This window comes from Pelophylax lessonae (assembly GCF_965119305.1).
Source record: "Pelophylax lessonae genome assembly, chromosome: 4".
Lineage (NCBI taxonomy): Eukaryota > Metazoa > Chordata > Amphibia > Anura > Ranidae > Pelophylax > Pelophylax lessonae.
In genome coordinates, this window is record NC_138771.1 from 448,949,891 (window position 1) to 448,964,635 (window position 14,745).

Sequence of the window (14,745 nt, forward strand, 5' to 3'; positions counted from 1 at the left end):
CATAGGATATTAAAGTCGTCAATATATATTTTGTATAGGGCCAACTCTGGTATTGATCTTCTAAAGATCTCTTGTTCCTCAATTGACTTAGAAATAGGTTTGCTGCACTGGGCGCATACTTTCGCCCATCGCTACGCCCCTCATTTGTTTATTGTAGGAACCATTGTGTCAGAAATAATTATTGGTCATTGCCAATTCTAGGGCTTGTACCAAACAATCTTTCTGCTTGTTCTTAACCCTAGACTAATGCCCCGTACACACGCATCGATAGTTGGCCGTAAATTTTTGGCCAACGTCCGATCGGCCGTTTTTCGGCTTGTTAGTATGATGCTTTGGACAACCGACTCCGACTTTTCGGCCGAAAAAAATCTGCTGTGCAGGCTATAAAATTTTTGTTGGCCAACAACACAACGGCCGATTTTCCGTCAGTCAGTACAGATTTCAGCAGACAAAAATCTGATCAGCAAGTCTGGGCATGCTCAGTGAAGAAAAAACACAAAGAAAACAAACCAACACATGACATCATTTCTGAAGTAGATTTTTGTTGGCCGAGAAAATTCGTGTGCAGTCTAGGCACATTCCAACCAACAAAACACAACTTGGACAAAAGTCGGACGATCGGTTGGCCGATAATCGTTGCGTGTGTACGAGGCATTAGTGTCTAGAGCTCTCTTGTTGGTAGTTATTACATTTTGCTGTCCTAAACTGGTATACGACGACTCCACAGCGATGGTCACCAGTAGAGTGTTCTCTCACCGGGAAGTTCTCTAGAATGTTAATAAGATGTTTACTTTTCCTTAAGTAAGATGGATATTCCTGGACCAGTGGCTGCAAGAAACAATCCACATACTCTCCCACCCGTGAGAATATTGAGTTTATGCCACTAATTATTTGTCTTCCAGGAGAGTTTATTTTTTTGTGTGTGATTTTTTGGCAATTGGTACATCACGGGTAACCTGGGGGCGTCTGGGACAAGCTACCCGGCCTCCTTTTTTGTTAGTATTACTTCCTTGTGGGCTTTTTTAACCATACTTTTAAGTTTTGATCCAAACGTGTTTGTGGGATTCCCCTTCAATATTTTGTGGGTATTTGGGTCACTCACTAGTATATCCAATTCCTTGGCATAATCGACCTTGCTGAGGACCACAATACCTCCCCCTTTATCGGCCATCCTGATCACTATATCTTTCCTCTTTTCCAACGCTTCTATGCCTTTTTGTATATTCCCCTTTTTAAATTTCCTACTACTGATCATCCTAATATCCTGTTCCACCATAGATTTAAATACCTCTAGATACTGATTTGAAGATTTCTTAGGGTTAAATGTCAAATGATTTCTCAAGCCACTATCTTTGTATACCCCATCAATTTCAATCCCTTGAATGGTTTCTCTAGGAAGCGTTTCCTAATGTTTATTTTCCTGATAAATCTCTTCGTATCAATAAAAGCATTGAACTTATCAAAGTCCTTATCCGGGGCATATTTAAGACCGAACTCAAGAACTTTGATTTCATTCACTTTGCCTTATGACGGGTAACTTTCTATTTATATATTTTTTTTTGTTTGGGGTATTTGTGCAGGTGCAGGGGCGATCATTTATTTACACTGATTTCTGTGCTGTGGTTGGCCACAGCTGTCAGCAGGTTCACAACTAGAATCATTGGCTGTGAGCCTGCTGACAAACTCGTGCTATGTCCAACCGACATATGAGTACATTGTGGGGGGATCAACAGAGCTGCTGGCCAACAATAAAAGTTCAACTGCTGGTCGGCAAATGATTAAAAAGGTGATGGGGAGGGATCTCCAGCATACAGCCTGTAACTCATATTCACAGGTGTGCTTGTTCTCTGTACTGTGTGAAGGGGGTGGGTCTCTTCCCTCCAATCATGGCTCAGACCTGTTCACTTTATAAATACTTTAGATCCCAACCCCTGCTGCTAGAAATATGGGGTCAGAGCAGACAGTGGTGACTGGCAGTCACCAGCTCTCTGCTCAGGGAACACCAAGAACTGAGCGATCTGCACTTTTAGGCAGTGGGGGACATACGCAGCATTCGACCGATGCTGCATCCACCTAGGTAAGTATAGTTCTAAAAAAAAAAAAAAAACTGTATACTTCTCTTTTAAGTTGGAGGAATGGTCACAAACAGCTGGATTTCTGCACATGGAGCTGAGTAACATTCTTTAACAAATTTGTGCAGACCGTGATGAGGATTTTTTTTTTTTTTTTGCACTATAAATTGAAGGGGCTAAATTATGTGGCAATTTTAAATACCAATAATTCTATTTTAAATGTTTGAGTAATTGTTGATGCCTACACATAGGAAATAATATACTAAATTAATGAAAATGTATTGATGTTACTAATATGTATCCTTTACCTTTGCTCAGAGTGGCATCAATATGATGATGTATGCATGAAGGAAGATCATTGGCTAGTAAAAGCAATTAAGAACACGTTGACTGATGGATACAAAAGAATCATTGACCTAAAGTATGCAGCTGGTAAAGTCATGCTGCGTAGCATTTTCAGAATTTTAAGCAACCTTGATGACGTCAGCTGGTCAAATTTCTTAGATCAGCTTCATCAGTTCTATACCGTACATGTGGATCTCCTTTTGTTTGGACAGGGAGTAATACATTGGAAGAATCTTGGATTTGGAGTTCATCAGGTATGCTTTTTTGGATAAATTTGTGTAAATAATGTAATAGGTTAAAGTGCTTGTATTTCCATTTTTTTAGTTTTGGATAGACCAGGTAAGGGGATTAAAACCCCCTGTCAGTTTATTTTTTTCTGTATCCAGTCAGAGAGATTTCCCTTCACTTCCTATCCCAGAGGTGCAACAGGAAGGAAGACAGTTGTCACTGGAACAGGGGTCCCCATTGGAAGATTTCCCCTCACCTCCTGTCCTGGCGACAACTGTAATATCTTCTGAATCTTCTTTCACTTTTTGTCTCTGTGCTAATGGTCACCAGGACAAAACGGAAAGGGTGAATCTGTGGGGGGACACAGGGAAGCCATTAGAAATCATAGGGCCTGTACAGCCTACCTGACAGGGTACCCCTAGTGTCTCCTCAAACTTTTAGCACCCATTTATGCCTGGTGTCTCCTCACCCATTTATGCCTGGTGTCTCCTCAAACACTGAAGGAGGGCTGATGCAAGTACAGAGGTGGGGAGCTACCCCAGCTGCCACTGTGCACACAGCCCTGAAAAGAGAGATGAAAAGGATGACTCTCCAGCATCCTGTGAATACTAAAGAGTGTGCTGCCTTCTTCAGTTCCTGGGAAAATCTCCAGATTACACCAGTGACTGTACTATAAAGCATCCAATAATAAGAAACTTCACTGTACATACCACCCTTTCTTCCACTGCCAATTGATCACGCAGGCAGAGTTATGTGTAAAAATGAGGGGAGTGAGCAGAAGTCAGATTTAGAATGAAGGTGCACCATTCTCTTGCACTCTGAAATGAGGCTGCAGTGAGGAAATATAAACAGATACAAAAATACAATCGGCGCAAACAATTCCACATACAAAGGATCAAATTGCAAGCTGAACACTAAAAAGGGTACATCACTAAGCCCCACCTACAAATCTAAACACACAGAATGTGGAAACTAATGTCTATGGCAAGTTGATGTGCAGTAAACGCAGTTGCAGTGAGGTTAAAGATTTCTATCTGCATGAGCTGTTCAAGAATGCAGGTTGAAATTGTATACTCATTATCCACAGTCAAGCTGGCTTCTTCCCAGAATTTTTTGTAGCAGTTTAAAAAGGCAATCGTTTCTTCTATTCCCAATTCAAAGCTCCCATGAAAAACAGACCACATAAGGGGGATGGAGGTGCACCGAACTCCGGGTCATCCTCCTGACCGGTTTCACAGAGAGGCCCGGCTGCTTGGAGGCTTGTTGTGAATGTCTGTTTTCTAACTATATACTGTATGTATATTGAACCAATAAACAAATCTTTACTCCCCAACTCACCTGGTGAAAAAAGAGGGATGGGTCTTGTGTGGACATCATCAACAGTAGACCTGTCCCTCCCACCACGGAATTAAGGCTCACAATAAACCCAAAATAAATGGGAACCCCTCAGAATATCAAAAAAATTATTTTGAGAATTGAACAAAGGTGAACATGACACATATCCTCAAGAGAGGGAAGCCCAATCCGATCCTATACACCTGGCACATTTATACCTAAACTATACAAAAGTAATATTATGGTTGTGAATAAGGAACAGGAAAAAAAAAAAAAAATACCATTGTATCAAATAATATGTACACTCCTCCCCCCACCCCCACCCTCTCTACTATCCCACTGCTCCACATCCTATGTACCCACTCCTAACTCCACATGAAAATTCATGTTGGCAAAAAGGAGCTGAAGCTCAGACTATCATTGAGGACGGGGGGGGGGGGGGGGGGCCTGTTGGCCTCCAGGTCCCAGATCCATCTGGCTTCCGCTGTGGAACCTTGTTGTCAAAATTTCCTTCCAACTAATTGCTTGATATAGCCTCTAAAACCCACATTTGAAGACAAGTGGGGTCCCTGTTGTGTTTAAGACAGACATGGCGGGCAATAGGAGCTTTTAAATAATAGGTCTCAATCTCCTAGATCCTGTAAACGTTTTCGTACCATGCAGATCGTCTTCCCAACATAGTGTGGCAGAGCGTTGCCCTGCCAGGGTCTAGAAGGAGGTTATGACCCAGAATTCTCATCCGGACAGGCTTCATCCGGAAATGAAGAGGAAGAGGAAACTTGCTTTTCAGTTTCCTTTATGTTTTAAGCCTGGAGATTTCAAAGTGATCCAGATGGGATGAAATCTCCAATCCTGGGACCAGGTCTTGGAAACAGCCAGAACACTGTGCAGGTGGGCCTGGGCCTTTTAGTAGACAGGACCAGGGTTCTGGGCTTCACCCTCCCGAGGAGTCCTGGCAAGCAAGGGAGAAGCGTGCATGTCCGCACAGTGCAGTCTGACAGGACAGACGGAGGGCCCAAGTCTGTGGGCTGGAACAGCAAGGAAACTGTGAAAGAGTGTCAGTAGGGGTACACAGTGTGTACCAAATGGGGGACACTGATCCAGGGTCATGAGGACCGAGGTCATAGCCCGAGCCGCAGTGCTGACCAGAGATTCAGGTGGCTTGGTATTATTTGCTTATTATTACTTTACTGCTGTGTAAAGTTGAAACCCCTGCGTGGGAATCCTGGATGGACTGTCTTTTCTTTTTCTTTAATAAAAGTGGGCCAACAAGCCCTTGAACGGCTCAACTGGCGTGGACTTAGCTCACTGGTAAGCTCTACATTTAAGCTAAAATAACCCCCAAATATCATAAGTGGTGCTCGGATGGGGGCAGCTGATGGTGGAATCCAGGTCTGCGCTACAATGGTGAGTTCATGTCAGGAACTGTTGGCTGTGTGCGGAAGTGCAGCCAGGCAATAAGCATTGCGTGGAGATGGTGTATCTGTGAAAGGAGACATTTTTTCTGCTATGAACTGTGTTTCAAGTTGCTGTGTGCCTGACTGCAAGGATGGGGCAGTCAAAACAGAAAAAGGAGGCAAGATTTGCTGAGATGAAGATTTGCTGAGATGAGACAGAGCTCTGTGGCTGGAGGGGTTGTTACCGACAGAACAAGCCCCTGACTGGTGTAAGATTCATATGGCCAAATTGGAACAAGGCAAAAAGGACAGCAAGCCGTCACTCAGTGCAAAGGTGAGGGACATTGCTCCTGGCAACCTGAATTCAAAGGTGCCACAGCATGAGGCAAAAAGGTCTCTACGCTGCATGCGCTGCAGTGAATGGGGACATGCTATTGCCCAGTGCCCCTTGTCACAGAATTAGTCATGGAATAACCAAGCTAGATGGGAGGTTAAGGATTCCTGGAATTCGCCTGCCAGAGAATGTTACCAGGGGCGTCCCAGAGAGAGGGATCAAGTAATCTGTGTGTCTGATTTCATACAGCCTATGTTAATTGATGATGATTACATTGAGGACTTTTGGATGAATTTGAGAACATGGCTTCATTTAAAGTGTGGCCCAAAAGCGGCTGGGCTGAATTGGTGCAGCCGTTTCTCACAGAGGAGCACCGAGATGTGTACCATGGGATGATTTATAACCGAGATGACTACGACAACTACAGAGAAGCAATCCGGTCTAGAGAGCGCTGTAAAAATTCTGCAGGGAGAATGCTGTATCCCATGGAAGTGGAAAAAAGTCAGCGTGTTCCTGAGGAGTACAAAGTTGCAGTTACCCCTAGCAACCGGGAGCCCATCTTTCTTGCATAAGGTGCCGGATTGTCAAGAAGGGCTGCAGTGGCACCCTGTGACCACATGGGGGAATCAGCCTTTGCCACAGCTGACAGAGCTCACTCAAGCGAAAGCTTTAACGTCGGCTACAGGATATGGTAAGACTGTAGCAGTTTGTGGGACTGATCCCAGTGAAGTGGGAATGTGTCCAGCGGGGATATCCACACTATGTGAAAACTGACTTGCTACAGTATACTACACAGAGCAGTGGGGAGACACAGGTTGAAGCTCAACCTGCAGCAAGATCAAGGACTGAAAAGGACATATGGACTCTGTATGCACATAAGGTAATCCAGCAGAGTGCTGGGAAAAATGTACTAGGGGTGACCAAAACAGTCTGTGTGCCAGGTTCCCTAGTGACGTGCTGCAGAGATGCCCAGGGAAGCCCACAGTGGTAAGGCACGTGGTTTCCCAGGACAACTGTGGAGCCTTCCTAGTGGGCAAAAGAATCCCTTTGGAGAGGAAGGGGGTGTGCTGAGTAGCACACAGGTTGCAGTTGGTAATAAGCAAAGAGAGTCTGCTAAAGCTGTTTGTATATCTTTGAATGCTGATAAGGGTATTACTGTTGATAAACATACTTATGATGGTGATGTGTTCACTAGTAGTGAGAAAAGGGTGATGTCTCCCTTGGCAAATAGAGTCAGAGCCTCTGGGTTGTCCAAGAAAATCTCTGGGGGTCTCCGTGTGTTGGAGCCAGAGATTGTCCAGGACAGCACTAATACTACTCTGGTGGGGCAGAGTGTAATTGTGCATTCTAATGGTAATGTGTTAGTGCAATCTGCTAATACTGAAAATGTGCAGTTAAATAGTGGGTTAATACAGCCTGTGGAAAATTAAAAGGTGTGTGAGGTTTGTGAAGTGCCACCTGAGCAGGGTGGTGGATGTGGTGTATTGCAGCCTGCTTTTAAAGGATGGTGCATTTTCTCAGTGCGAAATGGGTAAAAGCATGTTGTCACAATGTAATGAAACATTTACTGTTTGCTGCAGAGTCCCAGGTGAGTCCTAGAGCAAGGGATGCAGTGCTGCAGTTCACCTATGATGAAAGCACAATAGATTGGGACAGTTGGGCCAAACAATTGATAGCCATATGTGACAAGGTTAGGTTATGCAACAAGGGTGTGGACACAACTACTGCTATGCCAGACAGTTGGATTGCAGAACAGCTGGTGATTGAGGGCTGTTAGTGCCTGCGAAGGTTGCTTCCCTCCAGTCAGAAGGACTGGATAAGGGCACATGCATGACAGATGTGTTGTCCACAGCCCAACAGTTGAATGTCAAGTGTCAAGGTGACAATGTAACTAATGTTGACTTGCAGAGGCTCATTGTTGAGTTGGAGGGGAAAAAATAGGAGACCTGCATCTGACAGCGCTCCAAGGGAGCACCAGGATGTGATTATTGGTACCTCCAGTGAGGTGGAGGCCCTTTTCAATGTCTCGGCCCCTCAAGCTGCAGTGAATGAACACCTCCATGTGTCTGATCAGGGAAAGATTCTAAAAAGGGTCTTGCATATTGATGTAGAATGCATTAAATTGACAAATATGCTAGTGAAACTGCTTGAACTGGTGAAAGCACCTTCCTTGTATACCTGGGTGCCTCAATTCCAGTCGGATATGTTGGTCTTGCGGAATACCAATGGGTGGAGCCAGGTAGTACAAGCTGTGCTGGGTAACCTTAATCACCAGTGGAACAAGTTGGTACAGTGCCTTTTAATAGTGTGGCAAGTGATCTCAAGGTTCCCTGTGAGGGTGCTTCCAGATAATGTTTGGTATGGAAGGCTCTCTGGAGAGCTGATGGAGATGTCAGAGGTCTCTCTGCCTGATGCAGTGACAGAGAACACTTCTGCTAATGCGGTCCGAGGTGCGGCTGAGCAGGGAATAGTAAATGGCGCAGATACTGCTTCACCCGCTAGAACTCATAAGAAGGAAGGGCCTGATATGGACACGGCAGAAGTGGAGACTTTGTCTGTCACCTGCAATTAGATACAAATTGAGATACCCGGAGACACTCTAAAAATACAATATTGATACTGCTAACAATGGTACTGGTGACTATGATGTTGAAATGTGTAAACCAGTGTGGAATATGGCATTAACTAATGGTATGTTACCAATTTTATTAGGAAAAGACAGGTTAAAAATATCAGAGGTTCCTTTGCATAACAGTCAGAAAGCATTTCTGCTGCTGTGGTCTGGGGGTTGTCCTGGTCCTTTTTGGTATCTGTGAAGGGCTCATGTATAGTTCCACTGGGCAAACCTCCTGAGATAGAAGGGCTGAGTGTGGGCCAGCAAACAGCAGAAATCCTGTCTATAGTTCGGGTAGAAATGGATAAAAGAAAACTGGGTATCCAGAAGTGTAGGACCCTGTTTGCGATTCAGGATGGGGTGTGCCTGGAAACGCACCCATAAAAAAGATTGGGCCTACGCAGCTGATAGCTGGCGCAGAGGTGCTGTGAAAGAGTGTCAGTAGGGGTGCAGAGTGTGTACCAAACGGAGACACTAATCCAGGGTCAAGAGGACCAAGGTCATAGCCTGAGCCGCAGTGCTGACCAGAGAGCCAGGTGGCTTGGTATTATTTGCTTATTATTACTTTACTGCTGTGTAAAGTTGAAACCCCCTGCGTGGGAATCCTGGATGGCCTGTCTTTTCTTTTTCTTTAATAAAAGTGGGCCAACAAGCCCTTGAACGGCACAACTGGTGTGGACTCAGCTAACTGGTAAGCTCTACATTTAAGCTAAATTAACCCCCAATTATCACAATAGAATGAGCTGCAGGGGCATAAGATAACATACACTACTCCCATTGTATTGCAGCTGACCCACTGATTACATTTCAATGTCCTCCCTGTTGTAAGCCGCAAGGTATCACCCTCGACCATATATGTACAGACATTGAAACTACCACACCTCTGCATACCGACATTGCAATGTCGAATGGGAAGCTTCCACTGCACGTCACTATGGAACAGTAAGTCCTATAAATGATACGGGGGTATTGGAAACCAATTTACCTATCACCACATCATCAGCCAGAAGAGACTAATGCTTATTCAGGACCTACGCAACCCCGGGGGGCCATTTCAGTATACTGTATAGAAAGTTGTATTTCTTTTTGTTGTTTTTTTGCATCATCTTCTCTCGCTGGAAAGAGAAGCTCATTCCTATTGCTTATTTTGGCCCTCTTATGGCACTTTTCCACTGCAAGTACCGGCTCAGCTCTACTCGGCCCTGCTTGGCCCAGTTTGCTTTTCCACTGCTGGTACCGCATGGTACGGCGTTGGTTACCGGTCAATGCTTTCACAAACCCTAATACTGCTGGTACTGCAGACAAGTGGGGAAAAAGTCTTGGACCTTCTAAAAAGTCCCACTACTTTCACAGATGTACATTTAAATTCAGATGTTGCAAAGGCACCTTTTCCACCGGCCTCCATTGCCAAACTCCCCATAGACTCTACAAAGGCCTCATCAGAACCCTCCGTAGCATCAATCTAAGTGTGGCCCTCCTCCCATAAATCAATGAGATCTCTTAAGGCCCGATATTCTTTCCTTGTGAGGTCCTTCCAGTCCCCTAAATCACCCAATGAATGTTCCACAGACTGTTTGTTATACATATTGCTGAGGATTAACCGTCTGGCAAACGGATACATGTCCTTAACAACATCAAAAGTATCACCAGTCTGTGTGGGGCAAAATGAAAGGCCTCTTCCAAGGAGAGCCACCTGTGAGTCAGTCAAAGTCACATCTGACATAATACCTTTTACTTCCTCTCCACTTCCTTGTTGACCGCGAACTTGTCCAACCCGTACTTCTTGGGAAGTGGGGTTAGGAGGCCCATGGATAAGGGAGCCCCTACCGTGTTTGGTACTTTCAGGCTTGTCAGAGGTACATGACCTCCTACCTTTATTGGTGCTCACGACAGTCCATAACAGTTTGTAATATTTGGGATGATAGCTCCAAGGTATCTTGTGCACAAGCTGGGTAAACTTAAAGCAAAAAGTGGTTTATTTTCTTTTGCAACAGAAATAAGGATTTCAGCAGTAAACAGTTGAAAACAGGCATAACTTAAAAGTCCGCTTAGCTTCAGCATAAATGGTAAATATAGTACAATACCAGCTTCTGGAGGGGTTTTACCCCAGGTAAGCAGTCCCCGGTAGCAGCTTGTCTCCAGCTTCCATGCAGCACACAAACACTTGTTTCACCAGTTCAGTCTCCCAGGTGTATGTCCAGCTCCTACTCCCCACACCCACTGACACTACTTCCTGTCTTTTAGAGCTGGTCTCTCTGGGAGACAGCTTAACCCTTGCCTTCCTGTGAACCCCATACTTCCTTAAAGGGACCACAGCCCAAATATTGGTGCTGTGTAACACCCATCCAGGACACAACCTCGATGACTTACACATATCCCCCCCCCCCCCTCTGCCTCAATGCGGAGGTGTTGGAGGCACCATCAGACGCCATACAATGCACTCGGGAAAGCACATCGGCATTCTGATGCTGTCTCCGGGGCCGATGCTCTACCACAAAAATTGAATTCCTGGAGGGACAGGAACCACCTCGTCACCCTGGCATTGGTTTGCTTGTTTTGTCGCATCCAGGTCAACGGGACATGGTCGGACACCAGACAAAACTTCCGACCCAACAGGAAGTAGCGCAGAGAGTCAAGTGCCCACTTGATGGCGAGACACTCCTGCTCCACCACAGCGTAGTTTCTCTTTGCCGCCGTCAGTTCAAAAACAGGCATAACTTAAAAGTCCGCTTAACTTCAGCATAAATGGTAAATCTAGTACAATACCAGCTTACTGAGAAAAACTCCGGGGAGCTCTTCCCCCATTGACCACTTGCGACAAGACTGCACCCAGTCCAGCAGTCGAGGCATCTGTCTGTACAACACATTCTTTGGAAAAATTTGGGGCTTCAAGCACCGGATGCTCACACAATGCAGTTTCAAGCTTCCTTGGCCTCTGCATTCCACGTTATCATCACAGACTTCCTCCTTTTGTTAAGTCCGTCAATGGGGCCGCAATAGCAGCAAAGTTGGGGACAAACCTTCGATAGTAGCCGACTATGCCCAAAAAGGCCCTGACCCTTTTTTTGTTAGGGGGCAGGGCCAGTTCTGAATGGCTTCTACCTTGTTCACCTGAGGCTTTACCAGTCCCCTACCCATAATGTACCCTAGGTACTTCACTTCCTCCATCCCAACAGCCGACTTCTCCGGATTTACAGTAAACCCTGCTCTTTTCAAAGAGTCTATGACTTCCTGGACCCGAGATAGATGGGACTCCCAATCAGTACTGAAAATGACAATGTCACCCAGATATACCGAAGCGTATTGTCCATGGGGCCATATTGTTTTGTTCAAAGACCTTTGGAACATGGCTGGGGTGGAGTGTAAGCCAAACGGCATTCTTTTATATTGCCAGTAGCCTTCTGGAGTGGAAAAAGCTGTTTTTTTCTCTGGCTTCCTTGGTGAGGGGAATCTGCCAATACCCTTTTTTAAGGTCCAAAGTGGTAATATACCGGGTGGGACCCAACCTCTCAATCAATTGTATGTTTGTTTGGTGCCTCAAACCAAAGTGGGTGGGACTTTAGTGGCAAGTACGTTTTATACAAAGTATATAAAGTAAAAAATATTTGTATTTATTAGAAAAATAATTTGTTTACATAAATCATAAAGAATTATATGCATTCATTGTGCTGGGTTATAGACCCAGAGTGAATGAGTGAGAGAGGTTGAAAGTATAGTGACATGTGTCATATGGTGACATATTATTGGAATGTTTGTCTCTGTTCCTCCATGCTTGTGTGCTTGGATGTTTTGGTCAGAGATAATTCCTAGTGCGTATCCAACGCGTTTCGGCTTTTATAAGCCTTTATCAAGGAATATAGATTGTCACCATTTCTGTAACAATAATACAATAAATTAAATAAATTAATTATTTGAATATACCACAGATTTTAGCCGTTGGTACATAAATTAATATATATACATACATTTTTCACTTCACTTCCCTCGCAGAGAGGGAGAAGGAAGGACATAGGAGCTGCTGTTTACTTGGTACTAGGAAACCTTTCAACTGTAAGTCTTTCTCTACAAAACCAAACGTACCCAGTTTTACTTTGGATCTTCATTATAAAATAAATACCATTTGAAATATAATTTATAGCAATTTTTTGATCCTTATTATCTTATATTATTTTCTTTAAAACAGACGGATAAGATACCTCTTCCCTTATAATGCCCTGTGGGCTAAGATGGGATCCCTAAAGGTATCCAAAAACCACCCCTTTGGAGTATGAACCAATCCTGGTTACTCCATTCCTTCTTCTCACTTACAGCATATCACTGTAAGTTCCTTACTATTTCCATGGTCTTTTATCTTATTTTTTCATTTTGATACTTATGTGATTTATTTTTTTATTTATGATTTTTTTTTAAAATTACATGAACTATACATGGAACAGAATACAAAAATGTATGTATATATATTAATTTATGTACCAACGGCTAAAATCTGTGGTATATTCAAATAACTAATTTATTTTATTATTGTTACAGAAATGGTGACAATAATCTATAATCCTTGATAAAGCCGAAAAGCGTTGGATACGCACCAGGAATTATATCTGACCAAAACTTCCAAGCCCACAAGCATGGAGGAACAGAGACAAACATTCCAATAATATGTCACCATATGACACGTCACTATACTTTCAACCTCTCTCACTCATTCACTCTGGGTTTATAACCCAGCACAATGAATGCATATAATTCTTTATAATTTATGTAAACAAATTATTTTTCTAATAAATACAAATATTTTTAGTTTATATACTTTGTATAAAATGTACTTGCCACTAAAGTCCCACCCACTTTGGTTTGAGGCACCAAACAAACATACAATTCTATTTAGGGATGAAGGCAAACGCATACTGTCATGGACTTGCAATAGTGTTTGGCAGCTTACATGTTCCTTCATGTCTTTATTAGAGGTCAGACTTCTGGTTCCTTTTTATCACCTCTCCTTCCTGTTCCTGCCCCACCCCAGGTCATCACAGGAAGTCTATATTAACCAGTGCACTGCAGGTCTGCTTTGCTGTTCAACAGTGTTTGTTTCCTGTTTGCCGTGTGCTCAATCTACCTTTCTGTGTACCGAGTTTGGCTTGTCTCTGACTATTCCTGTTTGCCTATTACCCTGACCTTTGGCCTGTCCCTTGGTTACCCTTGTCTGCCTGTTACCCCGACCTCGGCTTACCCATCACCATTCCGTGTGTCCTGAGTGGCTGCTTCCCTTCTCTCCCTGAGATATTTACAGTGCATGCAGCTGATGACGTCATTGGCGCATGCGCTCTTAAGAAACGGCCGCCCGTGCCGTTTCTTCGGAGCCCTGTGCCGTAAACTGGCGGCCCTGGCCAGTAATACTGCCGGAGTCCGTAGACCCAGAAGAAGACGGTAAAAGATGGATGCGGCCAGCAGCGGGGACAACGCAGGCTTTGTTGCAGGTAAGTGTCACATTATGTGCTAGTATGCATTGCATATATATGCATATGCATACTAGCACATTATACATTACTTTGCAGGGGGAAAAAAAAGAAAACATTTTTTGAAGAGTTTGCTTCCTCTTTAAATGTCACTTTTCAAACCAGCTTTTTCAGCTTTAATGCACTGCCTGCATCTGAAACACTGAATCAGTTGTAATATTTGGGATGATAGCTCCAAGGGATCATATGCATAAGCCTAGTAAACTTAAAGCAAAAAGTGGTTTATTTTCTTTCACAACAGAAATAAGGCTTCCAGCAGCAAACAGTCCAAAAACAGGCATAACTTAAAAGTCCACTTAACTTCAGCATAAATGGTAAATATAGTACAATATGCTTTTGGCGGGGGGGTTTACCCCAGGTAAGCATTCTGCGGTAGCAGCTTGTCTCCAGCCACCATGCAGCACACAAACACTTGTTTCAACAGTTCAGTCTCCCAGGTGTATGTCCAGCTCCTACTCTCCACAGCCACTGACACTACTTCCTGTCTTTTAGAGCTGGTCTCTCTGGGAGACAGCTTAACCCTTGCCTTCCTGTGAACCCCATACTTCCCTTAAAGGGACCACAGCCCAAATATTGGTGCTATGTAACACCCGTCCAGGACCCAACCTTGGTGACCTCCACAAGTTTTAAAGAAAGAAAAATATACTTTTATTTATTGTGCTGCACTGTGTGTTGTTTAGAAGTGAGGAAATGTAGATTTCTACTCTAGCTCAAATCACAAACACACTGCACCGAAAAGATATCCATGGAGTACCCATAAAATTTCTTAGATTTCCAAAGGGTCCAACATTTTATATCTAGGCACAATCCACCGAAGCATCGAAACCTACTGAATCCTGTACACATCCAGCGATTAGCACCAATGCTTTCCTGCCTTGTGTGGCCATCCGCTTGATCTTCACCTTCT

The 14,745-nt window shown here is 44.0% G+C and overlaps 1 protein-coding gene across 1 annotated transcript in view; it reads left to right on the forward strand.

Moving 5' to 3' along the window:
- The window catches only part of LOC309552694 (E3 ubiquitin-protein ligase RNF213-like), a gene marked incomplete at its 5' end in the record, with an annotated part of 1,269,694 nt that overhangs the window by 67,526 nt on the left and 1,187,423 nt on the right, over positions 1–14,745 (forward strand). Inside the window, one exon of the mRNA XM_082253620.1 lies at positions 2,391–2,671. Coding sequence (XP_082109746.1) covers positions 2,391–2,671 — 281 coding nt within the window. The remainder of the gene's footprint in view (positions 1–2,390; positions 2,672–14,745) is intronic.